General features: G+C 48.8%; 9 protein-coding genes across 14 annotated transcripts; 5 read left to right on the top strand and 4 right to left on the bottom strand.

Moving 5' to 3' along the window:
* The first annotated feature begins 42 nt into the window (after nt 1-42).
* Nucleotides 43-831, top strand: LOC6499658 (D-aminoacyl-tRNA deacylase). The gene is given in 4 exon segments (XM_014910688.3): nt 43-179; nt 239-329; nt 395-627; nt 688-831. Coding segments are annotated over 4 exon segments (477 nt in total). The 5' UTR covers nt 43-136; the 3' UTR covers nt 798-831.
* LOC6500935 (probable ribosome biogenesis protein RLP24) lies at nt 830-1,641 on the bottom strand. The gene is made up of 2 exons (XM_001954166.4): nt 1,465-1,641; nt 830-1,395 (listed from the first exon to the last, which is right to left on the bottom strand). The coding sequence occupies exons 1-2, from the start codon at nt 1,543-1,545 to the stop codon at nt 901-903; spliced, it is 576 nt and encodes a 191-aa protein (XP_001954202.1). The 5' UTR covers nt 1,546-1,641; the 3' UTR covers nt 830-900.
* Nucleotides 1,642-1,893: 252 nt separating this feature from the next.
* LOC6499659 (soluble calcium-activated nucleotidase 1) lies at nt 1,894-3,761 on the top strand. The gene is made up of 2 exons (XM_001954165.4): nt 1,894-3,125; nt 3,179-3,761. Exons 1-2 carry the CDS (start codon nt 2,155-2,157, stop codon nt 3,474-3,476), a joined length of 1,269 nt encoding a protein of 422 aa, XP_001954201.1. The 5' UTR covers nt 1,894-2,154; the 3' UTR covers nt 3,477-3,761.
* LOC6500934 (exonuclease 3'-5' domain-containing protein 2) lies at nt 3,685-5,799 on the bottom strand. Its single transcript, XM_001954164.4, has 3 exons — nt 5,534-5,799; nt 4,342-5,478; nt 3,685-4,170 (listed from the first exon to the last, which is right to left on the bottom strand). Exons 1-3 carry the CDS (start codon nt 5,746-5,748, stop codon nt 3,762-3,764), a joined length of 1,761 nt encoding a protein of 586 aa, XP_001954200.1. The 5' UTR covers nt 5,749-5,799; the 3' UTR covers nt 3,685-3,761.
* Nucleotides 5,800-6,124: 325 nt separating this feature from the next.
* Nucleotides 6,125-7,116, top strand: LOC6499660 (dnaJ homolog subfamily C member 30, mitochondrial). The gene has a single exon (XM_001954163.4). The coding sequence runs from the start codon at nt 6,253-6,255 to the stop codon at nt 6,937-6,939; it is 687 nt and encodes a 228-aa protein (XP_001954199.1). The 5' UTR covers nt 6,125-6,252; the 3' UTR covers nt 6,940-7,116.
* LOC6500933 (probable 18S rRNA (guanine-N(7))-methyltransferase) lies at nt 7,064-8,648 on the bottom strand. Of its 2 annotated transcripts, XM_001954162.4 has the most exons (5): nt 8,496-8,648; nt 8,061-8,113; nt 7,967-8,004; nt 7,341-7,906; nt 7,064-7,279 (listed from the first exon to the last, which is right to left on the bottom strand). In XM_001954162.4, exons 2-5 carry the CDS (start codon nt 8,097-8,099, stop codon nt 7,092-7,094), a joined length of 831 nt encoding a protein of 276 aa, XP_001954198.1. In that variant the 5' UTR covers nt 8,100-8,113; nt 8,496-8,648; the 3' UTR covers nt 7,064-7,091. The 2 variants fall into 2 exon arrangements, with proteins under 2 accessions (XP_001954198.1, XP_032307297.1); XM_032451406.2 differs by lacking the exon at nt 8,496-8,648 and having other exon boundaries at nt 8,061-8,203.
* On the top strand, nt 8,214-21,561 carry LOC6499662 (HEAT repeat-containing protein 5B). Of its 5 annotated transcripts, none has more exons than XM_032451400.2 (8): nt 8,214-8,400; nt 13,289-13,699; nt 13,761-15,401; nt 15,458-15,731; nt 15,857-15,889; nt 16,125-19,854; nt 20,473-20,493; nt 20,802-21,561. In XM_032451400.2, exons 2-8 carry the CDS (start codon nt 13,362-13,364, stop codon nt 21,128-21,130), a joined length of 6,366 nt encoding a protein of 2,121 aa, XP_032307291.1. In that variant the 5' UTR covers nt 8,214-8,400; nt 13,289-13,361; the 3' UTR covers nt 21,131-21,561. The 5 variants fall into 5 exon arrangements, with proteins under 5 accessions (XP_032307291.1, XP_032307272.1, XP_032307288.1 ...); XM_032451381.2 differs by lacking the exon at nt 8,214-8,400 and adding an exon at nt 11,379-11,785; XM_032451397.2 differs by lacking the exons at nt 8,214-8,400; nt 15,857-15,889 and adding an exon at nt 11,379-11,785.
* On the top strand, nt 9,380-10,696 carry LOC6499661. The gene has a single exon (XM_032451405.2). The coding sequence runs from the start codon at nt 9,563-9,565 to the stop codon at nt 10,646-10,648; it is 1,086 nt and encodes a 361-aa protein (XP_032307296.1). The 5' UTR covers nt 9,380-9,562; the 3' UTR covers nt 10,649-10,696.
* LOC6500932 (snRNA-activating protein complex subunit 4) lies at nt 21,477-23,898 on the bottom strand. The gene is made up of 3 exons (XM_001954159.4): nt 23,386-23,898; nt 22,774-23,323; nt 21,477-22,721 (listed from the first exon to the last, which is right to left on the bottom strand). The coding sequence occupies exons 1-3, from the start codon at nt 23,845-23,847 to the stop codon at nt 21,595-21,597; spliced, it is 2,139 nt and encodes a 712-aa protein (XP_001954195.1). The 5' UTR covers nt 23,848-23,898; the 3' UTR covers nt 21,477-21,594.
* Nucleotides 23,899-24,095: the final 197 nt, after the last annotated feature.

Raw genomic sequence — 24,095 nt, 5'->3', positions numbered from 1 at the left:
ACTTTTTTTTTAAGATATGGCGGGTGTATTTGAATTTTCTAATACTTTTTCTACTTTTGTCGCGTAGCTTGCAACACTGGTTTACATGCGGAATCTCCTTTATACATTTTGATATTAAAACTAAATATACAGGGCAATGAGGGCTGTCATCCAAAGAGTTAAGGCCGCCAAGGTGACAGGTATGATAATATTAGCAATTTTCTAATAATTTTCTAAATCATCAATCTTCTAATCCAAGTGTTGGATGAGCTGGTCTCCTCCATCGGACCTGGTCTATGCGTTCTGGTGGGAATTAAGGCTAGCGACACCGCTACTGATGTTGATTATCTGTAGGTAATTCCGAGCTTAGACCATTAATTAAACCCCACTAATGATAAATTCATTATTTCTTTAGGGTTAGGAAAATCTTGGCCCTGCGTTAATTTGAGGAAAACGACAAGAGATGGCAAAAGTCCGTCAAAGACCTCAACCTAGAGATTCTATGTGTCTCACAGTTCACGTTATACCACCGACTCAAGGGAAATAAACCAGATTTCTCGGCAGCCATGAAGGGTGAAGAGGCCCAGCAACTGTACAATCATTTCCTGGAACGCCTGGGAAAATCCTACGACTCCAGCAAGATAAAAGGTAACACAAAGGAAGTATGTACCTATAATCTTTTATAAACTAAATGTCTTCTCTAATCAGATGGAAAATTTGGAGCGTATATGCAGGTGCATATAGAAAACGACGGACCCGTGACCATCAATTTGGAATCCCCTGACCAAAAGCAAGCCGACGAAGGAGTGGATAAATGATTTGTTAGATATATAAACAAACAATGCACACATATATACCACGGGGTTTTTATTACATGTATTTTTATCAGGTGACTTAAAACTAAATTCAGTATGCGGGTCCTTAGGCTTCTAACATCTCCAAATCATCAATTCCCATGCCTTCTTCGAGTTTCTTTTCTAGCTCGCGCGCATCCACGTAGGTGATCTTTTCCTCGGGCAGATCCTCCTCCATGAGGGCAGCTTCCTCAGCCGCCTCCTTGGCGCGACGCTCCTTAAGACCAGCGGCCGGGGAACGAATAAGAGACATGTTGCGCTGAACGTCTTTAACGTCCATCTGGATCTCGATCTGTCGGCCCTTGCGCAGACGCTCCATAACGAAGTGGTTCTGGCGACGCTCCTTAATTTCGGTTACCTTTTTGATGGCTTCCAGGGCCTTCTGCCAGGTTTCACGGCTATATTTGATTGGCACATTGCGACGCTTCTCAAACTCGAAACTGGGGTCGATAGCCAGCTCCTTGCCAGCGGCCTTGCGGTGTGCCTTCGTCCAGCCGACCTTGCGAGGGTTCTTCTTCCGCTTGAATGCCTTATGGCACTTTCCCCGACAGAATTTGAAGATCTATGGTTAAACATGGTGATCAAAATAAACACACAAAAACATGTAAACAGTGCAACAAAGCCAACTTACCTTGCAGTCATTTCGAACAAAATTCACCCCGTGGCCTGGGTATATTTTGCTAGAGCAAAAATAACACGTTTCAATGCGCATTTTCGCAAATTACGTCGAATAATTTGCGAAAAATAACAAAACGCAGGCAGCAAGCACGTGTGCTGCTGAAGAAGAAGAACGAGGAAAGTATATCGACAATTAACAGTGTTATGAAACGATTTACGTATATCGATAGTCTCGTAATATTTTGAAAAAGGATTTAAAAACTTTGTTTTTGTTAACTATGAATCTTTACCCTTAAATTCTTATTAAAACCATTATATTAAAATTAGATAAAATAGTAGACTGTTGTTTAATGGTACAGAACAAATAGCAACAAGTGCTTGTCTATCGATGTTGGCATGCTTGTACTTTGACTTTTACCCATAGGATGTCTATGGTTTTGTTATTATCTTTTATTTATAAAAACAAATATACATTTTTGTATACAAATTTGATATAAAATTTGTAGTTTATTCTTAAGATGTCCCGGATAAACATATCCGCCTGATTCCACTTGCAAACAGCTGATGCAACAGCTGATGTATCTGTGAAACCCTGGTCACACTTCCAGCATCCAAACAATATCTTCGCAGACTCGAAAAATCGGACACATCACCTGGACGCGATTTTGCTGACGTGCGACGAGCGTAGCAGCGCAGCAGCTAGATGCAGAGTTCCGCCTTCGCGTACAGGGAACCCGCAGAACATTCGCCCGCCTCCCGCGCCATGTATATGCGCGACTGGCGCTCGGCCCTGCGTACGCCCACATACCGGATAGGGAACCGGACGGTGCGCTTCAACTACCACTTCGCCCTGCTGGTATCCTGCGTATTGGGTCTCGCCCTTCTGTTCTTCTTTGCCCGCCAGGGCTCTCATTCATCCTCCGAAGGATACTGGCTGCGCCGCAATTTGGCGACCGCTTCCTCTATCAGATTGGAGTATGAACCGGTGACCCACGTCTACAATTCTACGTATCCTCTTACCCCACCTATGGTGTTGCGCGGTGGAGTCATCAATTACCGAATAGCTATCATTGCTGACCTGGACACCAATTCGAAGGTAAACAAAGGCGATGGGAGCACTACGTGGCGAAGTTATCTGAAGAAGGGCTACCTCACCTACACCGTGGCCAGGTCCGAGATACAGATTAGCTGGGATGATGGAGCGCCCACCGCTTTGGAGTCTGCCTTTGCTCTTAAAGGTCGCGGAATGGAGCTCTCTGAACTGGTCACCTTCAACGGTAAACTTCTCAGTTTCGACGACCGCACTGGGCTGATATACGAAATAGCAAATGACAAGCCCATACCCTGGGTGATCCTGCTCGATGGTGACGGACACAGCGCCAAGGGCTTTAAATCCGAGTGGGCCACCGTGAAGCAGCAAACGCTGTACGTGGGCTCAATGGGGAAGGAGTGGACAACCAGTGCGGGTGACTTCGAGAACCACAACCCCATGTACGTAAAGGCAATCACGCCAGGTGGCGAGGTTCGCTCCCTCAATTGGGTGAACAACTACAAGCAACTACGCCTGCACTCTCAGCAGATATCCTGGCCCGGATACATGATTCACGAAAGCGGAGCCTGGTCGGATATCAGGCAGCGCTGGTTTTTCCTTCCTCGACGCTGCTCCAAGGAAAAGTAAGATTTCATTAATTTAATTGAGATGAAAATATAATAGAGAACCTTTTCAGGTACAACGAAACCAAGGACGAGCACATGGGCTGCAATGTCCTGATCTCAGCCGACGATAGCTTCACCAATATTGAAACGGTGAAGCTCGATCCTGAGAACACAGTACCAACGCATGGCTTCTCAAGCTTTAAGTTCCTGCCAGGCACCGATGACACCATCATTGTGGCACTGAAGTCGGAGGAATTGAACGGAAAGACGGCCACCTTCATCACAGCTTTCGAAACCACTGGCAAGACCCTGCTGCCCGAGCTGCGAATCGAAACGGAGTACAAGTACGAGGGATTCGAGTTTATTTAGCACAACCGGCTGAAATGAACTTGTCTCCACTATACTTCTCTATACTCCACTATTCGCACCAATTAGGTGCTCCAGATTTAAGCTTGTACATAATGTATTAGTGTTCCATACGGTAAGCTTTATATTTATAGTCGGCTAGGTTAGTCCAGATACGCTCATCTGCCTCGTGACCCGTGACTTCTTGTATTTTCTTGTACCATAGCACAAATCAAATTTTAGTTTATGTTTATTGAAATTTAAATACAAAACGTACAAAGCCCGTGGCAACGTAATTAAGACACTGAATCATCCGATCTTTGGTTTAGTATCTAATCCAGCCACCAATAGATCGGCTTCGTCCACACGGCCCTCATTGGCCCGAACCTCTAGGCGATCTGCATTATGGTTAACGCTCCACAGGTCGGGTAGGAAGCGCGGTTGCATGGTTTGCAAGAAATGCTCTCTCCAAAGTCTCTCCAGCTCGACAAGGCCACCGAAGTGGTCACGGTACTGCTGGACCACCCGTTCTCCGTGCTGACAGAATTCAGAGTTCTCCACCCGGTAGTCGACTTCGACTGCCTGCCGCAATAGATCTTCAGTAACCTCTGAACATTCCGTATAGAAGTCCAGAAGCGTTTGTTGCATTAAAGCTACCTTAGCAGCTGGTATCTTGTCGCCATGATACAAAAGGGCCTTCCCCGCTGAATGGACGCGTCTAAAAGTAGATATTTATTAAAATAGTTTCTAAAATAATGAGACTTATGAGACTGTACATAAATGTGTACAGTTGTTTCGGAAGTGCCACAATGCTGATAAAAAGCAAATAGAGCTGATAAAATATGACGCTTATGGAAGACAGATGCTTCGAAATGAGTTATGTTCTTACTTGAGTTCTGGGTCGTCGTGAAACTTAACCATTCCATCGCAGTGTTTGAATGGAGCATCGCACTGGACGGCTAGCTTATTTTTGACACGCAAATCTGAGATGTTACTCAGTTGATGGCAGCTGGGGCAGAGCAGCAAGACGTCGTGGGAGGTGTGTGATTTCATTACTACCGGAAAGTGTCTTCTGTACTCTCGAGGCACAACGTTTTTGCGGAGATAGGCATCGCTCTGGCCGCAGACCACACAGCGATTCTCCTTGGGCGTCTGGTAGTACCGGCCTACCTCACCCACCGCCCGGCCAGCAGGCTCAAAGTTTAGGCGCACCGTTAACGGCTCCTCACAAATGCGTGTGCCCAAGTTTTGATCCACATACCATGTTGCTTTGCGACGATCAATTGTGCACAGAAGCTCGCCGTCTGGAGCCTGGAGAAAACAGTTGTCATAGAACGCCTTGGACTGGGTGACGAGCTGACGATATTGCTGTTTTTTAGGCACAAATTTCTTCTCTTTGGATGATCCTGTCCCAGATGCTGGCTTATTTCGAGTGACTCCGTTTGCCGTAACGCTGAGCGAAAAGCCTTTGGTGAAGTCCACGTCGAGGAAGGGTTCAAATTTCTGACGCAGACTCTGGTGATTCAGCTGTCGTCGATCCCAAAAGTGTCGGGGCTCCAAATCTCTGCACAACTTTTCGTATATTGCGACAGCCACTAGGGCATCATTGGCAGCATAGTTAAGCTGGGGTGGTTCCAGCTGCTTCGCCTCCCAGTTGGAGCAGGCCAGTCGCCAATTCTTGTCTAGCGGGTAGTCAAGATGTCTAAACGACAGCTTTCCAAGCCCCTCGGGCTTGTGTCCCGCCATGACGCACAGAAAGCGCAGGTCAAGCGTACTCGCCACACCCACACCGTAGTCGTGGGATAGCTTCATGGCATCCTCCTGAGGGGCCACACCGACCTTTATGACAGCATCGTCTTCGAGCAGCTCTCGCAGATCCTTGGGTATCTGCTTCATGTGGCACAAACGGAAGAGGGCGCACAGTCCTTGGTGGGAGCTAAGTTGAAGCAGAGCCACCGGGCGGCGACTGCCACCCACCGTGATCCATTCGCAGTCGAATCCTAACACTTTGAATTTCTGGCAGTGTCTTAAGGAAGAGAAAGTTATGATAAATAGTAAATAGTTATTTTATGAATTCTTACTGTTTCAGTTCTTTGATAATGAGTTGCGTGGCAGGATCCTGGGCGGAGTTGATGACTTCAACGCGCCGGTTCCGTAGAATATTGCCATGGGGCAGGACTCGCCACAAGGGCGCAATCAGCTTCTGTCTGTGCCGCACTAGAACGTAGACTAGACCAACTCCAGCAGCAACAAGTGCCCATTTTTTGGCGTTGGACGCCCCAGATTCCCTGCTCATTGTTTTCGTTTTCCAAGAACTGATAAACAGCTGATCACCAGGGTTGTCAGCGCTGTGATATTAAAGTAAAGGAACACTGAAACTTGGGTCTAAGATAAATTAAAAAAAAAAACATAAATTTGATGGTTTTGCAAACATATTCAAAATGAAATCATTATTTAAAAAAAAAAAATGATAATTTTACAATTGGTAAAAATGAACATATATTTTAATACAAAAGTTTTAATTCTTAAGCAATAGAAAAAGACCAGGGTATAAAAACTGTATTGAAATTTATAATGAACTACTAGTTAGTCCCAATAGAATTAGAATTATCTTAAAACATTATTTTCCTAATTTTAAATTGGAGAGTAAAAAATCGTTTATCGGACTATCGGAATTTTTTAATCGAAAACTAGGCTAAGTGAACAAGTTCAAGTTCAAACAGCTGATCCGATTTGTTTTGGTTTTTCATGTGATATAACTTAAAAAATTAAGCGAATAAAGCCGTTGAGGGCACCCACGATGTTCCAACACGGACACCTGCTGTTCTGGCGGGCAATAATCGCGCGAAACCTACACACCTCTTTTATCCAGCAAATGAGTCACTACGACGCGTTGGGAATTGGAAAAAGATCCACCCAGAACGAAATCAAGGCTGCCTACTACAAGCTTTCAATGCTTTACCATCCCGACAAGAATCAAGGAAGCGAAAGTGCTGCTAAGAAGTTTAGAGAAATCAATCAGGCATACGAAGTGCTTGGAAACTACAGATTGAGGAGATTGTACGACAAGGGCATTGTGCACACAGCTGGTGCACAATACTCGTCTGATGTTCAGGATTTTCCCGATCCCGTCGTAGAGGACGATCCTGAAACCAAGTTCTATAAATCCCGGTTCCAGAAGTCGCGGGTGGCCGATGCCGAGGGACGGACTCCTATCTACGACTTTGACGAATGGTCCCGTAGTCACTACGGCAAGTCGTTCGACCGTAGGCAGGCTGCTCAGGCAAAACACGAACGAATTAGAGTACAAAAAGAGGCTAACACGATTTCTGGGCAGACTGACTTTGTTTTGCTATCAATGCTCTTTGCCGGAGTTGCACTCTATCTCATGTTCCTCGCCGAGAGCTCCTATGATACTCCGAAAGCGCGAGCGGAAGAGCGACACAAAAGGTTAAAAGAGGGACAAAGTCGGGTAGGCAAGGAATAGAACTTAAGCTTAGACTTAGGCTTTAATGTTTAAAAGATGTCTATTTTTGTGGATAGGAATCGAAAGTGCTTAGTTTTCAAGAATAAGGAAATGAAATCAAATGTGTAAATAAATAGACAATTGCTTTACGAGATTAACAAAATTAACTTTAATTAAAATCTTCCGCTGCGTTTTCGAGCAGTGTATTTTGTATCTGGACGGGTTTCCAATCCCTGGCGTCGTCTGCGCTCTTTCTTGGCCAATATCCAATCCCGGGACTTCTTGGGCGCCTTGCCACGGGCTTCACGGCACGCATCCCGTTTCTTAATGTAGTTCACCCGACGCTCTTCCTCTGGAGAACCTGTTTGAAGAATTTAAATAATTACCCATCATACTCGATGAAATTAATGATAAAATGTTACCCAGAGCCTTTGGCAGTTCGGCAGCACCTCCAGTCATCAGAACCAGGTAATATTTCTTGGCTTTGGCAGAGTTTGGATAATCGACGACTAAACCGCCGTAAAATCCCGCCTTCATGGCCTGCGAGGTAACCATTTCAATTTGGTCCGAGTTTTCCGGATAAAATTGGAAGACAGCGCGAGCAGTACGGGTTAAGCACGAAAATAGAGTTGTAAAAAACTTGAGCAATCGCTTGTGCGGATTGTGATACGACTTGTCGGCGTTGCAGAGCCACTGGAGGGCAGAGATCGAGATGGCACCATCAAAAGTTCCTGGTTTGAACGGCATTCCTTCGCCCATATCACCCAATATAACATCTCCAGCCACTTCGCGTTCAACGGCTATGTCAAGCATGGATTTGGATATGTCTATTCCGATCCACATGTGATCACTGTCCTCCAGAACGCTTCCCGAAAGGCCGGAACCACAGCCGATGTCCAGAATCAAGCGGGATTCGTCGTCATCTGGAAGGGCCAGTAGCTCCAAGGCACGTTCCGCCATTTCTACTTGGATCTCAATGATGCGGGTACTAAAATATTAATCATTTCACATCAATAATAGTCACAATATTGTTAAATGTGATGCTTACTTTGTGGAGTATTTTTTGGCCTCATCATCGTTGTAGAACTAAATAAATGTTGAACCATCAGTACATGTCTTGAAAGTAATATATTATTACTTACGATTTCTGGCGGCGCTGAATGCTCGGGTCTCCTGGCCATTTTGACAGTGTTTTCTAAATTTTAATGAAAAAGGTAGCGTTCTTAAATAAACAAACGAATCAATCACACGTGCACAGAAAACAGCTGTTATTGTTATCGAGTATTCGATAGCTACCTGCGGGTGGCTCAACAAAACAAGTGGACAGCTCCACACGCCCCAGGAGTGGACAGTTTTACATATCAGTGAAAAACATAGCAGTGAAAATTCGTGAAAAGTGCAATTTTCCCTGTAAACTTAAAGCAATAATCATGTGAAGGGTGCAATTTAAAGCAAACACTAGCCCGGTAAAACAGTGAAACGGTGAGTTGTGATAGAAAACTCCGGTAAAATGCATTGGAAGAGAACATTTGCAACAAAGTGTGGGTGCTGGGGTGTGTGTGTGGAGAAATAGTTACCTGTGCTAGTATTTGTGGGATACTTCTGACGCGTCAACAAATAATTATGGCCAATGTTTAATGCTAATTAACGTAGTTATTCTTTTAACGAAAATGCTTATATAAACAATTTATGGATGTCTTCTGTAGTGCCAATTGGCAAACGAAGCCCGTTAACCAGTTAACCCGTTATGTCGACTCGTTTACCTTGCTCCCTTTTTGCTGAAAAAAAGCGAAATCTCCTCTAGCCAAAAAAAAAAAAGAAATAAACAATAACAAAAGCAGGTTAAAAGACTCTCACAGGTAGAATTCGTGCTCTCATTATGGCATCTCCTTGGCGCTCTCTCTTTACAGCTGTTTCTCTTTCTTGACTCCCCTCTTATCAGAGATCAATAATGCGCTCCAGTGGCTCTCAAACCCACGGAATTCCTCTCAAACTGCACTAAAAATTGCATTTTTTTTGGAATGTAACTTTATTTTTTTTGCGAAATAAATAAAGCACCCCGAATTCAGGTTTATATGCGGCTTTGTTTGTATGTACTTTCTGCATATTTATGAGCCAGTGTTCGGCCCAAAACTGGTTCTGCTTTTTTGGCAACAGAACATCTTTCACTCTTTCCAAGAACAACGTCCCCAAATCCCAATCCGATGGTTACAAAATTGACGCAACGAGACGCGCTCGCGGTCGCGGTCGCTGGCCTCTCCACTCAACAAGTTTGCCAAAACCCCCAAAAGAAGCAGCAGGTGGAAATTCGGAACCGGTATATGGAGACTGGAATACACTTTCCAAACAATATGTTCTAGAATCTAAACAGAAAAATCATTAAATATCGTATTATTCCTTGTTCTTTAAAGTAAAATTGATATTAAAATAGTACTAGAACTATTCCCTTTTAATACAACAGATTTACTTTTAACCCGTTCTGCTAAGAGAATACTTGAGATCACCAAGTCCATACCCCCATTCGAAAGTTAATGTATAAACTACAACCGAACCCGCAACTGACATCCATTTTGGAAACCAGATACAGATACGGGGACAAAGACCAATCCCACCGACACAGATACACACGGAGAGCCAACTACAGATGCTCGCAGGCTGCTGGGAAGAGTCGGTCGGTCGGGCGGTCAGTTGTGCGCCTCCAGTTCTCCAGAGCAAACCAAGTCGTTCCCGCCGGAAGAAAGTAACGAAAGAAGATCAAGAAATGCGCAGCGGTTCGGTGATTAGGCCACTGCTGGTGGTTCTCCTATTGGGTCACCTGCCGTCCCCCGTGGAACCAGCCAACCTGCTGACCAGCTATCTGCCGCCCTCCATGCAGGCCCTGGCCTACTACATAGACCTTCTCCAATACGAGCCGCTTTCCAGCACAACAGTAGAGCCGCCCTTCAGTGCGGATGATGGTGGAGGAGACTCCACAACCAGTACGTCCCCGCCGACAACGGCCAGACCCACGAGAATGAGGACCACTACCCGGCGACCAGGATCTGGATCTTCTTCCCCGGGTTGGTGGCAGCCTCCGAGCTGGTGGGAGACACCGCAGAGAACCTCCACCACGGAGAGACCCACTGCACCGCCCACTCACTCCCATCGCCCCGCCATTTTCGCACCGCCTGTCAGATCAGAGGCGGGCAAGGTACTCGAGGGTCATGACCTCTTCGAAGAAATCGGAGATGACGCCGACTTTGACAAGCTGCCTCTGTCATTGATTCGCGACATTCAAACGGAACACGAAGACTTCACCAACGACGTGGAATCGCTGGACAACTTTTTGCGGCTCTACGACGACAACTACGGACGGGCGGCGTTCGATTTCGAGTCTGCGATGGACCGCTGGAGCAGTGCCTCCATAGCGGGGAAGAAGAGGGTACCGCCCACCAAGCCCTACGTGGACTTCCTGCTGGTGTACGATCTGCTGAAGCGGGACGCCAAGGCCAACAATCTCAGCAAGTACGAAGGGTACTCCGAGGACCTGCTCGAGCAGCTCCACGAACTCTCGCAAGCCTCGTCCGCCCGGCAGCTGCACACTCTCTTCCAGCGGATGTTGCTGCGGGGCGACATCCAGCGGAGCGACGTGGTGGCCCGCGTCCAGGGCATCATTAAGGACTTGGGGAATCCCAATAGTCCCACCTCCAAGGCGCTGACTTTCATTCCCAGTATGCAGTTTCTACCATAAGATCTTAGTTAAGTCGCAATAAAGTCGAGAAACGAGTGGACCTCATAAGTGGAATTTTTAAATGATTATTGGTTTGGGGCCATTAAGTCAGACATAATACCATAAAAAGTTAATAAAATATTAAAGAACTCTTTTTTTTAGGTCACGTTTTAGTCAGAATTCAGTTAAAATTTATTGATTTGCCCCCAAAAGCCCGTCACATTCGCGACCGGAAGCGCCACTTAAGCTAGCCCGCTAGGACACACCTCCTTTGCACCTCCATTAACCCTTATCCGTGCTGGCTAACTGGCCAAAGTGACACATTGACACACTTGCGGGTTAATGCATTGCCGATAAAATCAGCCGGTTACTAGTTGTTGTTGCAGTTCGCATCAGCTGCGATGCTGTATTAGCGACGTCATCAACAAACAACGCTCTCTTTCGCGCTTTCTCCCACCCTATCTCTCTTTCTCTGCCCGCCCACCCTGCTATGATTTGCTTTCTCTCCTAGGCGCTATGGCTCTCTGCTCTCCGACGCTTGTTACACTTGAAAAAAAATCTTGTATTTTATTGATTAAATATTTTATATTCATTGATATGGAATTGAAATATTGTCTTAGAATAAATATTTTATTTTTAAAAATTAAATCTGAAATATAAAATTTGATTAAAAGTATAAACTATTTCTCCCAGTGCATCAAGTTTGATTTTCGCAAGCCTACAGTACTCTCTCGCCGAGAGTTGCGGGCTCATTTTGTTTTTGTACTCGGGGCGCGTAGCAAGTGTTGGCGGGTCTTGCTCGTCCCGTTCTGCCTCCCAGTTCCGCCTGTAATCTCCTCCGGCTAATTCGGCCAATTTGCTGTTTACTGGCCATTTAGTGACCAGCCATTTAGTGGCTAGTGAAAAATTAATAGCATAATTGATATTGCAACCAAATCGCAATTGCAGTCGGGTTGAGGCCGCACTATACTTGCTGGTGTTGTGGAAAAGTGTTATTGATTTGCGTGAAAGTTGCGGGCTGCTGTTGCAGATTGGTGGAAAAAACGCAAAGAAAGTTTTCTTGAAATGGCTTAAAAAAAAATAAAGAAAAACAATGGAAAACTTAAACTTTGCACGCACGCCGCAGTTTCTGCGCAAAGTTATCTACGAGGCGCGCAGGTAAATTGCAAAAAAAAAAAATAAATAAAAAATAAAAACATTGAAGAGGGGCGGGGTTGGGACTGAGGGGGTGGGTGGGATAAGTCAACGCACCACCATCACCACCACCCTTGAGGAGAAATAAACCACCCGCCGGTGAACGGGACACCCTGTTTTTTCTTGTTCAGGGGACATGTCTAGCCGGGATTTCCATTTGTGGCTGCTTCTAGACTTCTTTTCTTTCTCGTTTGTTGCACCTTACAGGTTTAACTTGTTCTCCTTATGGAGGAGGAGCCGGGGGCTGGCCAGCAGCCCGGCTCTGTGTGTCTTATGTAACCCGAGCCTGCCGACGTCAATGGTGCGATGTCCTCCTCCTCCTGCCACACGACCATACAGCTCGGCACACACGACCACATATGGGGTATGGGGTTTGTGCAACACGCGACACTCGAGGCGACCGCAAACAAAGCGGGGAGACAACAAAGAACCCCTTAAAGATCCCCTTCGAAGACCCCCCTTCTGGGACACCCTTGAAGAGTTAAATTAGTCATATAGGAAATTGCACATACACTTGGAAAATTTCAAAAAATGTATATGAAGTCATCTTGCATAAGCTACAAAAGATAGTTTATTTTTAAGATACTTCTTTAAGATAAAAAATCCCCTTAGATTTTACTAAAAAATAAATCTATAGATGGGCTATTTTAGGGTATTCTCCAAGAAACTCGCATAACAAACATGGTATATATGTCACGTCCCATGATGCACCCAGTCCCCACCCACCCACTTTGGACACCCCATTACCCATAGCCGGCGGAAATCATTTCGTATTTCGTTGAAAAAAAGGACGAGGACATGGCACACTTGAGTCTTCCATCCGATGGAAAATGCTTTGTTTTGGATTAATAATTTGGCTCCTCTTGACTTTGCCATCTGTGTCAATGGGAGGCGCCCGGCTATTGGGCCCAAGGCGACAGCTCTTTCCAGCACTTATCACATCCGTAGTGTGGATACAAAAGAACTACAAGTGGGCCGACTGTGGGTGGGTGGGAATCTCTAGAGCAGCTTCCGTTCGAAGCGTGCCAAGCGATAAGTTCCAATACGCGTATCGATGTATTTTGAATGTGTTTCTTTTCCCCTCACACTCTGGGGTACACTCATCATCGCCATCATCATCATCATCAGAGCCGTATATATAGAGCGAGTGATGCATGCTTTTCAACGGAATGGATTCAATGAAAGCCCCAGGCCCCCTATTTGTGGAGGTTCCCATTAAGTGATTGTGGTACTTGGAGGGGGTACATCCTAGGGGTACATTGGTTTGGCTATCGTTTGGTGAGTGGTAGGGACATGATCTCCAAATGTGATAATTTATTATCCAGCTGTTGTTACAAAAAACAAGTAGAATCAAATGAAAAGGTCAGAAGTCTCCAGAGTCTCTACAGTCGCATCATCCACAGCCATATGTTAAGTTTAATTAACGAAACATTCCGCAATTTATAATGTTTCCCGCCTCGCTTGCAGATCGTTTATTCACAGCGACTCTGCCGCCACCGCATCCGCCGCCCCAGACCCCGAGGAGGAGGCATCGTCCGAGATGGAACTCGCCCACACACTGACCCTGAACGAGGAGGCCCTCAAGCAGCTGCCGGAGCACAAGCGTCCTGTCTTCGAGCTGGAATGGCTGCGCTACCTAGAGAAGGCTCTGCCCACGGTGGCCAAGTCCGAGATAAAGGCCAGCCAGAAGAAGCTGGTCCAGCAGCTCTCCGAGCGGATCCAGGGAGCACCAGGACCGCCCATGCGCAAGCTCATCGCCAGTGCCCTGGCCACGCTCTTCTCGGTGGGAGACACCTTCATGCTCTTCGACACCGTCAACGCCTGCAATGACATCCTCAAGAACAAGGACGACTCCCCCAGCTATCTCCCAACCAAGCTGTTAGTACACAACTTGTGATCTAATCCTGTCAAAGACTAATCCCTATTTTGTTTCTTTTAGCGCCGCCATTTGCGTTCTGGGCTCCATGTACGAGAAGCTGGGCAGGATGATGGGTCGCACCTACGAGGACACTGTCCAGATCCTGATACGCACGCTGCGAAACGCCGAGTCACAGGCTCGCATCGAGATCATGCACACCCTGGAGAAGGTGAGCGCCGGCATGGGCACTGCCATCGCCAACGTTCACAAGGACATCTACAAGGCGGCCAAGCACTGCCTCCTGGACCGAGTAATGGCTGTTCGCGTGGCCGCTGCGCGCTGCATCCTGAAGATGATCTACAGTGCCCCGTTCCTCTACCAAACAGAACTGGAGAGCTTGGGAACCCTGTGCTTCCGGGCCTTCGACGGAAGCAACTACGAGGTGCGCTGCGCCGTGGCCCAGCTCCTGGGCACTCTTCTGGCGTACACCCAGCAACTGGCTGAGCTGGCCACTGGGAAGAAGAAACAGACCCAGGCGGCGGCTCTCCAGGCAGCCAAGGGAGCCAACCAGCGTCTAGTGTCGTTGGACGAAGCACTCGGAATTCTGATGTCTGGATTCCTGCGAGGAGGAGCCTCTTTTCTCAAAGGAACTGGAGAGATCATCAAGGGCAGCTCGGGTGTCAACCGGGAAGTGCGAGTGGGTGTCACCCACGCCTATGTGGTCTTCGTCCAGTTTATGGGGAGTGTGTGGTTGGAGCGCCAACTGAGCACTTTCCTTGCCCATGTCCTCGATCTGGTGGCCAATCCCAAGGCGGCCTGCTCCCATGTGGATGCAGTGTACTCCCGGAAATGCATCAACTTCATTCTCCGCTCCACCATCGGCAAGATGCTGGGCGAGAAGGCGCAAAGCGCCGCCTGCAAGGAACTCGTTCATTTGGTCGCCAAGCAGATGAACTCGATCGACTTCAATCCGGAGAACGCCAAGGACTCCAACCAGGAGACTCTGTTCAGTCAGCACTTGCTGGTGTGTGCCCTGCAGGAGCTGAGTTCGCTTCTGATCGGATTGGGCACGACCGCCCAGAATCTGTTAGGAGACCAATCCCTGCAGGCCATCGACGCCACATGTGCGGTCTTGGTGCACCCGTGTGCCGCTGCCCGGCTGGCCGCCGCCTGGTGCCTGAGGTGTGCCTGCGTAGCGGTCCCTGGGCAGATCACGCCGTTGATCGATCGCTTTGTCGAGGCCATCGAGCAGATGCGATCCTCGCCAGAGGCAGTCGCCGGATATAGCTGCGCTTTGGCGGCCATTTTGGGAAGTGTGCGCTACTCGCCCCTGGGCATTCCTCACACCAAGGGAAAAGTGGTCTTCAACTGTGCGGAGGAACTGCTGCGTTCCGCTTCCCAGAATAGCCGCATGTCGCTGCACCGCACCCAGGCCGGATGGCTGTTGATCGGAGCCATCATGACCCTGGGATCGCCAGTCGTCAAGGGTTTGTTGCCGCGGATGCTTCTTCTGTGGCGCAACTCCTTCCCGAGATCCAACAAGGAGCTGGAGTCGGAGAAAGCCCGCGGTGATGCGTTCACCTGGCAGGTTACCCTGGAGGGCAGGGCGGGAGCACTGTCGGTGATGCACAGTTTCCTTTTGAACTGTCCCGACCTCGTCACCGAGGACATCACTCGCCGCCTGCTGACGCCCATCGAGAGTGCCCTAGCGATGCTGGTCAAGTGAGTGTTTTTGTAAAGATGTTCTTCCATCCAACTAACTTTCACTTTCCTTCCAGTTTGGCCACTGTCCTGAAGAGCTACGGCACCCAGTTGAAGGCACCGGCCGCCATGGTGCGACTTCGCCTCTTTGAGACCCTCACGCTGCTGCCCCCCACTGCTTTGGAGGCCTCCTACACCCATCTCCTCCGCATGCTCGTTTCGGAGTTCACCCTTTCGGACAACGCAGCTAACACTACCAACTCGCTGCTGCGAACGCTGTGTCATGGTGATGATTCCATTATCCTGGGCACTTGGCTGCAGGAGACCAACCATCGCACCATCGAGGACCAGGTGAGTAGTATCCCGAGTGAATGTGTGTCCCAGCTGTCAGTGTGTGGCCTGTCCAACTGTCTCCCTGTGGAACCCCTTCTCACTGTTTTCTCCAACTCTCTCTTCATACTTGTGCATTCCCAAAGATGGAGCCCAATCGCAAAGTCGATGGCGAGCATGTAAGTGGAGTGCCCCGAATCCTGGATACTTTTCTAGCTTGTTTGGAAGGAGCTATCCTTTTGTTCTGCATGAATTTCTGTTATCCTTTTATCCTTCGCTGTACATACGAACGCTACCACGTTGTATCCTTGAGTTTAAATTGATTTTTGCTTGAAAGAGTTCCTTATTTTGTAATAATTTTAATCCAATCCTCTCAAGAAATCCAATAATAAGAGTCATATATTTCCTCTTTAGTTGCAACCAAATAGCGCTGCTGGATCGGGAGCCTTGGAACACGATCCCTGCTGCTTATACCGTCCCAACTGGTCAGCCCAAGGAACCGGATCCACGGCAAGTGGTACTGTGGCAGCTTCAACGTCCGGCGGAGCCATCGTCGGCTCCACCACCAACATCCAACTGATCAGCAAGGCGCAGCAGTGTCCCGGGCCATTGCCTCTTGGAGTGGCCGTGATTGACATGGCGGTGACCCTCTTCGGAACCATTTTCCCCAAGGTAGCCAACAAGCATCGTCTGCAAATGCTGGAGCACTTCGCCGAGTGCATCCGCCAGGCGAAGAGCAGTCGCCAGGAAGCCGTCCAGATGAACATCTTCACGGCCCTGCTCTGCGCTCTGAAGAATCTGACGGACAGCAAGACCAGTTTGGGCCAAGAGGACGTCCGCAAGAGTGCCACAGCCCTGATAGTTGCCTCGCTCACCAGTTCCAACTCGACCATTCGCTGTGCAGCCGGAGAAGCCCTGGGCAGACTGGCCCAGGTGGTGGGAGACTCGCACTTCACAGCGGAACTGGCGCAGAACAGCTTCGACAAGCTGAAGTCGGCGAGGGATGTTGTCACAAGGACGGGGCATTCGCACGCTCTGGGATGCCTGCATCGCTATGTTGGTGGCATGGGCTCATCGCAGCACTTGAGCACCAGTGTCTCCATCCTATTGGCCCTGGGCCAGGACAGTGCCTCGCCGGTGGTGCAGGCTTGGTCCCTATACGCCCTCGCCCAAATAGCCGACTCCGGAGGACCCATGTTCCGGGGCTATGTGGATGCCACGTTGACCCTTAGCCTGAAGCTCTTGCTCACTGTTCCGCACGCCCATGTGGATGTCCATCAGTGCGTGGGTCGTGTGGTTAATGCCTTGATCACCACCGTGGGACCGGAACTGCAAGGCGGTGTGGCCAGCATGCGAGGATCCTTCCTGTGCTCGGCAGCACTGCTCCAGGCCCACTCGGATCCCTTGGTCCAAGCCGAAGCTATCGGGTGCCTGCAGCAGCTCCACTTGTTTGCCTGCAAGTCGCTGCAGCTGGAGGAGCTGGTGCCCACACTGGTCGGCATGCTGGCCAGCAATTATTTCATCCTTCGGAAGGCAGCCGTGTCCTGTCTTCGCCAGCTGGCTCACCGGGAAGCCAAGGAAGTGTGCGAACTAGCTCTGACCATTAATGCGGAGCAGCTGCCGGACTTGGTGATCACCGAGTACGGACTGCCGGGACTACTCTTCTCGCTGCTGGACACCGAAACTGACGCCGAGATGCTCCGGAACATCCACGACACTCTCACCTCCATGCTGCAAATGCTGGCTGCGGACAACCTCAGCTCGTGGCTGAGCCTCTGCAAGAACGTCCTGACAGTGGCCGTCGAGGGAGGTCTCAACGACGATGCGGCGGCGGCAGAGCAGGCGAAGGGCAAGGAGGGCGGCGGAGATCAGGAGGACGACGACGACGAGGAGGAGTATGCCGATGATGTGACCGAATATCGTGCCGAGGAAAACACATCCACCCATCCGGCAGTGCAGCCCCGGTGGCCCACCAGAGTGTTCGCCGCTCAGTGCGTTCGGAGGATCATCGCCAGCTGTGAGGCGGCCAGCGCCGTGCACTTTGACCTGCTCCAGGCCAAGGAGCAGCAGCTGATTCGCTCGCGCGGGGACTACCTCATTCTTCACCTGGCGGAGCTCATTCGTATGTCCTTCATGGCGGCCACCTCTGACTCGGATCAGCTGCGATTAGAGGGGTTGCGCACGCTCCAGGAGATCATCGACCGGTTCGCCAACATCCCTGAGCCCGAGTTCCCCGGTCATCTTCTCCTGGAGCAGTTCCAGGCCCAGGTGGGCGCCGCTTTGCGACCCGCTTTCGCTCCGGACACTCCGTCTCATGTGACGGCAGCCGCCTGTGAAGTGTGCTCCGCTTGGATCGGCTCCGGGGTGGCCCGCGACATTGGGGACTTGCGGCGGGTGCACCAGCTACTCGTGAGCTCCCTGAGCAAGCTGTCGTCCAAAACGAACAGCACCCAGCTGTACAACGAGTCCATGGCCACCCTGGAAAAGCTGAGCATCCTGAAGGCCTGGGCCGAGGTCTACATCGTGGCCATGCTGAGCAACGGAAAGGCGCCGGCTTCGCTGCTGAACCTGCAGTCGCAAGAGTCGGGGATCCAATCCCTGACCAATGTGGATGCGGATCAAGATCTGCCCGACAGCAGGGGCGAAAGTCTCTTGGGCCTGGTGCAGCCGGAGCTTCACAATCTCTCCACCCACTGGCTGAGCGCAATGAAGGACCACGCCCTGTTGCTACTCCCGGCCGAGTTCCAGTCCCAGCTGCCCCATGATGGGGGAGCTTTCTACACCACGGACACGATCAACTCCTCGAAACCCCACTACATGGCCAGTTGGCCACCCATCCTGTACGCCTCTGCGCTTTGGTTGAGGGACGAGGGCTTCGCCCGGCATCTGGACACCGATGAGACCACTGCGGAATCGAACAACAACCAGATCACCCACGGATCTCTATCAGCGGACCGATTCCACATGATCTTCGGCATCTGCATGGAGGCTCTGTGCAGCATGAGGAGCTCCGAACGGCCGAGGAACATTATTAGTTGCCTGAGATCCCTACACAGCATCTTCGATTCGGATTGGGCCAGGAGGCAGCTGGTCAAGGATCGCGCACTCACCATAGAACTGTGCCACGTGCTGCACAGGCAGATCCTGACCAGGGATGAGCTGCTCGTCCAACTACTCTGCGTGGAAATACTGAAGCAGACAATAAGGGCGGCTCGCGAGGATCTGGAGAGGAAGCGGGACGACAACGCCAACTCAGAGGACGAGAAGAGAGGAGAGCGACTGGGCGAGGACGACTCTATGCAGCCGGGCAGCTCCCACGTCTACGCAGTCCTGGAGGTCTGTCTGTGCTTATTCGTGCGCCAGATTCCCAGCATGAATCCCACACGGCAGGGATCCGGCCTCCAGCTGGACTTCTCGTACGCCAAAATGGCCACCGGCACTTCGTTCTTCTCGGTGCTGGGCGACGACAATGGTCTTCTGGTGGCCAGTGGGCTGCAGTGCGTCGAACAGTTGCTGGACTTGTGCACGCCCAAGGGCGCCCTGGCCATTCTGCCCACCGTCCTCTACATGACCACCAGCATCGTCAAGGAGATCGCCAACAAATCGTCCATTGATAGCACCATTCTGGCCAACACAAGCGCCGTGAAGGCTGCCCTGCAGTGTCTGCGATCCGTTTGTGTCCACAAGTGGGCCAAGGTGGAGGAGTCGTCGGAGGAGTGGCAGCAGTTGCTCCAAAGCGCACTGGCCACCATTGTCGACTTGACGAAGACCGCCGGCGACAATGAGGAGAGAAGGGTTGACGAGGTCACCATGCTGCTGGCCATCGCTGTCTTCATCCTGCACACGCCCGCCGCTGTCGTGGCCACGCCCTCGCTGCAGTATCCCTGCATCAACCACTTCCGGCAGTGCCTGCAGTCGGAGCACATGTCCGTGAAGCTGCGATGCATCGAAACCACTCGCTCCATCTTCGCCCACGCGGACCTGAAGACAGCCACGCCCTATATCCACGCCCTGGCCCCCAGGATCATCGAGTCGCTGTACGCGGAGTCCAGCAAAGCGCCATCCAACGAGCTGGAACTCCAGGTCACCCTGGAGAGCATAGTCACCGTGGAGCAGCTGATTGATCTGGCAGAGCCCCAACACCGTAAGTGCCCAGTTTTTTGAGTTTTTTTAATGGTCTTTTGTCCATATTAGCGGGGTATTCCTGTTAAGTTCTTTGGGATAGAGGGGAATCTATATTTTAAATATATTTTCTTGAAGAATTTATTTACTTTCTGAATATTTATTTCTTAAATTATTGTATTTTGTTATATCTTAAATAGTTTATTTTGGCGTTATGGGATCTTAAAATTAATCTTGAGATTAAAATAAAATGAACCAAAGACTTAACTGGAATACCCTACCCTAGAGAATACCCCTAACTAGTTTGTTTTAAAGTGGATCGCGATTAAAAGTGATCCACTCTAGTATCTGACACTTTCCTGTCCCCTGCCCTTCCCAACATTTAAATAGAAACTGCATTGGCCATTTTAGGCTGCGATGTCATGTCCTTTCTTTTAAACACTATTACTATAAGATTCTATAGTTTCCTCTTCGACGGCAGCAAGAAATATTAAAACAAGTGCACACTTTTGAGATAAAAAGAAATGCGTTATTATATTTTTGCTCTTTTCTCTGTCTTCTCTTTCAATCAACTCACAAATCATAAACTAACTAAATAAAACACTAAATTATAAAACAAAAAATTAACAAACCCCGTTAGGAAACATGAACTTGCTACAAGGTAAATAGATGGCTTGATTAAAATTCACCTGTTTCATGTTTGACAGTGCGTTTCAGAGCTATAAGGCAGTGTCTAGAAGTGTCTAGTGTCTAGAAGATACAACTATAATCTGTCTTATAGTTCTGATTCGCATCTGAAATGCACACTCGATGTTTAAAATGCACCAACCTCTTAGTATAGTCACCGACACATAGACTACGCTTTAAATGTTGCATGTTTGGTGACCGTAGTCGGTAGTGTGGCGTCTGGATCTCAACTTGTACTACTAAAGCCTAATACTAATACTTCAAATCTCATCCTCTCCACAGACATCCAAATGCTGACGCTGCTGGTGCCCGTACTTATCGGATTCCTGTCCGAGCCATGTCGATTGAGGACGCTGCCCAAGTACCAGAGACAGTTGCACGACCAGGCGCTGCAATGGCTGCTGAAGATCGGTCCCAAGTACCCCAAGGAGTTCAAGGCCCTGATGGGCCAGACGCCGGAGCTGCGCCAGAAACTGGAGGCCGCCATCCGCAGCCAGCAGCAGTCGATTAACATCGCCCAGAAGGCGTCCGAGGCCCAGAGGAGCGGCCTGCTGGCCAAGCCACAGAAGCCCACGATCAAGCTGAAAACGGACTTCAGCAACTTCCAATAAGCCCACTGCAATACTGTTAATTATAGCGCTTACTTGCTTTGCGAACAAGGATGGATTGTTTATAAAATAGTAATATCTGAGCAACTGATTCTAATCTTTGGACAGGATTATAAAAAGTTCAATACCAGTTTCTCCCTAGCCATTTTAAATGGCTGATTAGAAGGAATGGGGAAGAGCTCTTTGTGAAATTTTTATACGATGATGTCTCAATAAAGGAACCTTCAAAGATTACAATCAGATTGTCGGAATTTTCTACTTTCGGCATTGGAATATAGAGCGATCATGCGGCCCGGCATTTGTTTTTGCTAAACGTGAAACACAATGAAAGTACCTACAAGTTTCTAAATTATTTGTTAGCTATTGTAATGAACTATTTTACGACGCGATATAAAGTAACAAAGAATAAATAAAACTTATAAAGCTTAAAACTACTTAAACCAAGTGATCTATTTGGTAGGAGAATCCTAAGGTACAATGTATTCTACCTCGGTTTCCTGCTTCATGGCATCTGTGAGTGGAGTTTCGTCCTCGCTCAGCGGTTCCGATTTCAGATTTTCCTTTGGCGGCTTATAGGAGCAGTTTATGGTGACTCCCGATTGAATGTACTTCGGTGTGGGCCTGGGCAACGCCTGCAAGCAGCTCGGCAGTTGAGCGAATATCTGGGATTCCAGGCGACTTAACAAAGTCGTTCTGTAGAAGAGTGCCCTCAATCTCTGTCTGAAGAGCTGGAGAGCTGGATCGGCTTCTTCGTAAACGAACTCTTTGTGCGACTTCTTGCGACAGTCTCCGGAGAGAATGCAGAGAGCCCGAAATCCCATCATTGTCGACCAGTTTGGTGGCAGGAGCGTACTGCTCAAGTCCATCCTTTCCTTCGGAAGTTCGCCGATCATTTGATTGTAGCTTTCCTGCAGTTCTGCAGGCATTGAAACCCCGACCAAGGGCTGGGGCCGATGCGGCGGGTCGTATCTTAAAGCTTTGGCCGCGTAGGCGAGATTCGAGTTATCTTTGGGGAGCGAAAAGGTCTTTGGAGTCAGAAACCTCAAATTGTAGCCATACTTAAAGTAGTCGTGGAACTCCGCTTCCAGTTTTCCCATTTTATGGGGTATATCTGGTTTGGATATCCTTGGCTTCTTTGCCCGCGATTTTGGTCCTTTTTCCATCTTGGCGATCGAATCTGGATCCTCCTGCCACTCCTGCAAGCACTGCGCCCAATTCTCGGCCGTGACCGTGGCCACTTTCTTCGACCTGCGCCGCGGTAAGTCCTCAACCGATGCAGTCGGATTCTGTTCCAAAAATCTCTTAATGACCAGGAAACGGGTTCGGCAACTAGTACGCGAATGATTGCCCAGGAAAGTGGCGCAGCTTAGCCACTGGGAGGTGCCGTGTTCAGTAACAAATTCCATCAGCCTGTTGTCGTCCTCCACCGACCATGCGTCGGTCTTAGTCCGTTGGGCCAGGGTGTTGTGATAGCGCGTTCGTAGCTGCGCAAGGGATCGATTTGGGAACAGGGATCGCGGGAAGCAGTTAAATTTCCCATTGTACTCTTCAACTGCCGCGAAGAGCATCATATCCTCCTTAGCGGTAAAGGGGGCTGCAATTTTTAAATGAGATTACACGCGGATAACAAGAAACCAAATACTTACCATGACTGATGCTGGGATGCAGAACATACATGTAGCGACCGATTATCGTTGACTTCAACCTGCCCGGAAAATATTCCAGAACTTTGTTCCAATTCGTTATGCCATTGACGGAATTCTTTTGCACTACCATGCGGAGCCGATCGTTTTCCTCTTCCGTCCAGCGGTTGCTGGTGCTGGACTCCAGCAAGTGTCGTAGGTTTGTGTTGATTCGCACGAAGCACTGGTAGTCGGATCGCCGATCGGTGTGAGAGGCTATCACTTCCCAGTTCTGCATCCTGTTGGCCGTCGCCACTTCAATCAGCTTGTCATCTTCCTCCGGCGTCCATTCTCCTCGGTTGCGATCTGGGTGCAGGTAAAATCGCCACATGGCCTCGCAGCTATACGCCGAGTGGCGATACTCCAGATCAATAGTGCTAATCTGATTCCAATCGATGGTAAAGCTGCTGTCCGCGGAACCCAAAAGGCTTGCCAGCGTTTGCACATGCCGTTCAATTGGCCTTCGTTTCCGTTTTATCGAGATATTATCTTGATCCTTACGATGGTCCAGCAGCTGAAAGGATATAAATAGAAATCATTGACGGGTAAAGGAATATTCTAATCTGAAATACTCACTTGCTGTTTAATGCCCATGATCACGTTCTTTTTGTCAAGCAAAGTCCAGACATGCCGGGATCGCATATCAAAATCGGTAGGGAACATCTCTGTTAGACACCGAGACTCGTAGTCCTCATTGTTGGGACAACTGCGTCCATCCACATCCCGGAAGTAGAGGTTTCCTTTGAAACGAAATGTGCCTTTGCGCAGAATGGCACCGCTTAAAGAAAGATGTTCCTGCCGGAATAGGGAACGAGGCTGCATGCGACGCTTCAATATTTCCTGATTCCGGTCATAGCGAGCCTTTACAATCTGGAGAAGAGACAGGATCTTGGCCCGTACTTGGTGAAGACGGCGTTGCAGCTCTTGATTCAACAAAAGGGCATTGGGGTCGGTCGGTGCCTGTGTGGAACGTAACAAGCTATTGATTTCTGACACCAGCTGGAGCTGATTCAGCTGAAAATCCTCTATCCCTTCCATCGGGGTCTAGGGATTTGTTTATAAAATGCAATTTGCAAATTGAGATGACACTCTCTCGCAGTTCATGTGAATCAGTTCCGGTTCGATAACTTTATGTTAAAGATCTTATATATTATTTAGCTTTTCTCTCCAAAAACTCGACGGAAAACAATTTTAATTCTTTAATTTATGACAACATTTTGCTACGTGAATATTTTCATTTACATTTCTATTTATTAAAACTATTTATAATTTCTTAAAGTTTTAGA

Source organism: Drosophila ananassae, chromosome 2L, assembly GCF_017639315.1.
Source record: "Drosophila ananassae strain 14024-0371.13 chromosome 2L, ASM1763931v2, whole genome shotgun sequence".
NCBI classification, from domain to species: Eukaryota; Metazoa; Arthropoda; class Insecta; order Diptera; family Drosophilidae; genus Drosophila; species Drosophila ananassae.
Note: the sequence above shows the minus strand (reverse complement) of the source record. Positions and strands in the feature narration are given on the sequence as shown.

Excerpts from the sequence above, each read along its gene's own strand:
- LOC6500935 (XM_001954166.4), bottom strand. The coding sequence starts at position 1,545 with ATGCGCATTGAAACGTGTTATTTTTGCTCTAGCAAAATATACCCAGGC. Across the intron at positions 1,396-1,464 it reads TTGTTCGAAATGACTGCAAG|ATCTTCAAATTCTGTCGGGG; the intron begins GTAAGTTGGCTT and ends GTTTAACCATAG.
- LOC6499659 (XM_001954165.4), top strand. The coding sequence starts at position 2,155 with ATGCAGAGTTCCGCCTTCGCGTACAGGGAACCCGCAGAACATTCGCCC. Across the intron at positions 3,126-3,178 it reads CGACGCTGCTCCAAGGAAAA|GTACAACGAAACCAAGGACG; the intron begins GTAAGATTTCAT and ends GAACCTTTTCAG.
- LOC6500934 (XM_001954164.4), bottom strand. The coding sequence starts at position 5,748 with ATGAGCAGGGAATCTGGGGCGTCCAACGCCAAAAAATGGGCACTTGTT. Across the intron at positions 5,479-5,533 it reads ATTATCAAAGAACTGAAACA|ACACTGCCAGAAATTCAAAG; the intron begins GTAAGAATTCAT and ends CTCTTCCTTAAG. Across the intron at positions 4,171-4,341 it reads CACGACGACCCAGAACTCAA|ACGCGTCCATTCAGCGGGGA; the intron begins GTAAGAACATAA and ends ATCTACTTTTAG.
- LOC6499660 (XM_001954163.4), top strand. The coding sequence starts at position 6,253 with ATGTTCCAACACGGACACCTGCTGTTCTGGCGGGCAATAATCGCGCGA.
- LOC6500933 (XM_001954162.4), bottom strand. The coding sequence starts at position 8,099 with ATGGCCAGGAGACCCGAGCATTCAGCGCCGCCAGAAATC. Across the intron at positions 8,005-8,060 it reads ATTCAGCGCCGCCAGAAATC|TTCTACAACGATGATGAGGC; the intron begins GTAAGTAATAAT and ends ACATTTATTTAG. Across the intron at positions 7,280-7,340 it reads CGAACTGCCAAAGGCTCTGG|GTTCTCCAGAGGAAGAGCGT; the intron begins GTAACATTTTAT and ends TTCTTCAAACAG.
- LOC6499661 (XM_032451405.2), top strand. The coding sequence starts at position 9,563 with ATGCTCGCAGGCTGCTGGGAAGAGTCGGTCGGTCGGGCGGTCAGTTGT.
- LOC6499662 (XM_032451381.2), top strand. The coding sequence starts at position 11,721 with ATGGAAAACTTAAACTTTGCACGCACGCCGCAGTTTCTGCGCAAAGTT. Across the intron at positions 13,700-13,760 it reads AGCTATCTCCCAACCAAGCT|CGCCGCCATTTGCGTTCTGG; the intron begins GTTAGTACACAA and ends TGTTTCTTTTAG. Across the intron at positions 15,732-15,856 it reads ATCGCACCATCGAGGACCAG|ATGGAGCCCAATCGCAAAGT; the intron begins GTGAGTAGTATC and ends GCATTCCCAAAG.
- LOC6500932 (XM_001954159.4), bottom strand. The coding sequence starts at position 23,847 with ATGGAAGGGATAGAGGATTTTCAGCTGAATCAGCTCCAGCTGGTGTCA. Across the intron at positions 23,324-23,385 it reads TCATGGGCATTAAACAGCAA|CTGCTGGACCATCGTAAGGA; the intron begins GTGAGTATTTCA and ends ATATCCTTTCAG. Across the intron at positions 22,722-22,773 it reads GCATCCCAGCATCAGTCATG|CCCCCTTTACCGCTAAGGAG; the intron begins GTAAGTATTTGG and ends TAAAAATTGCAG.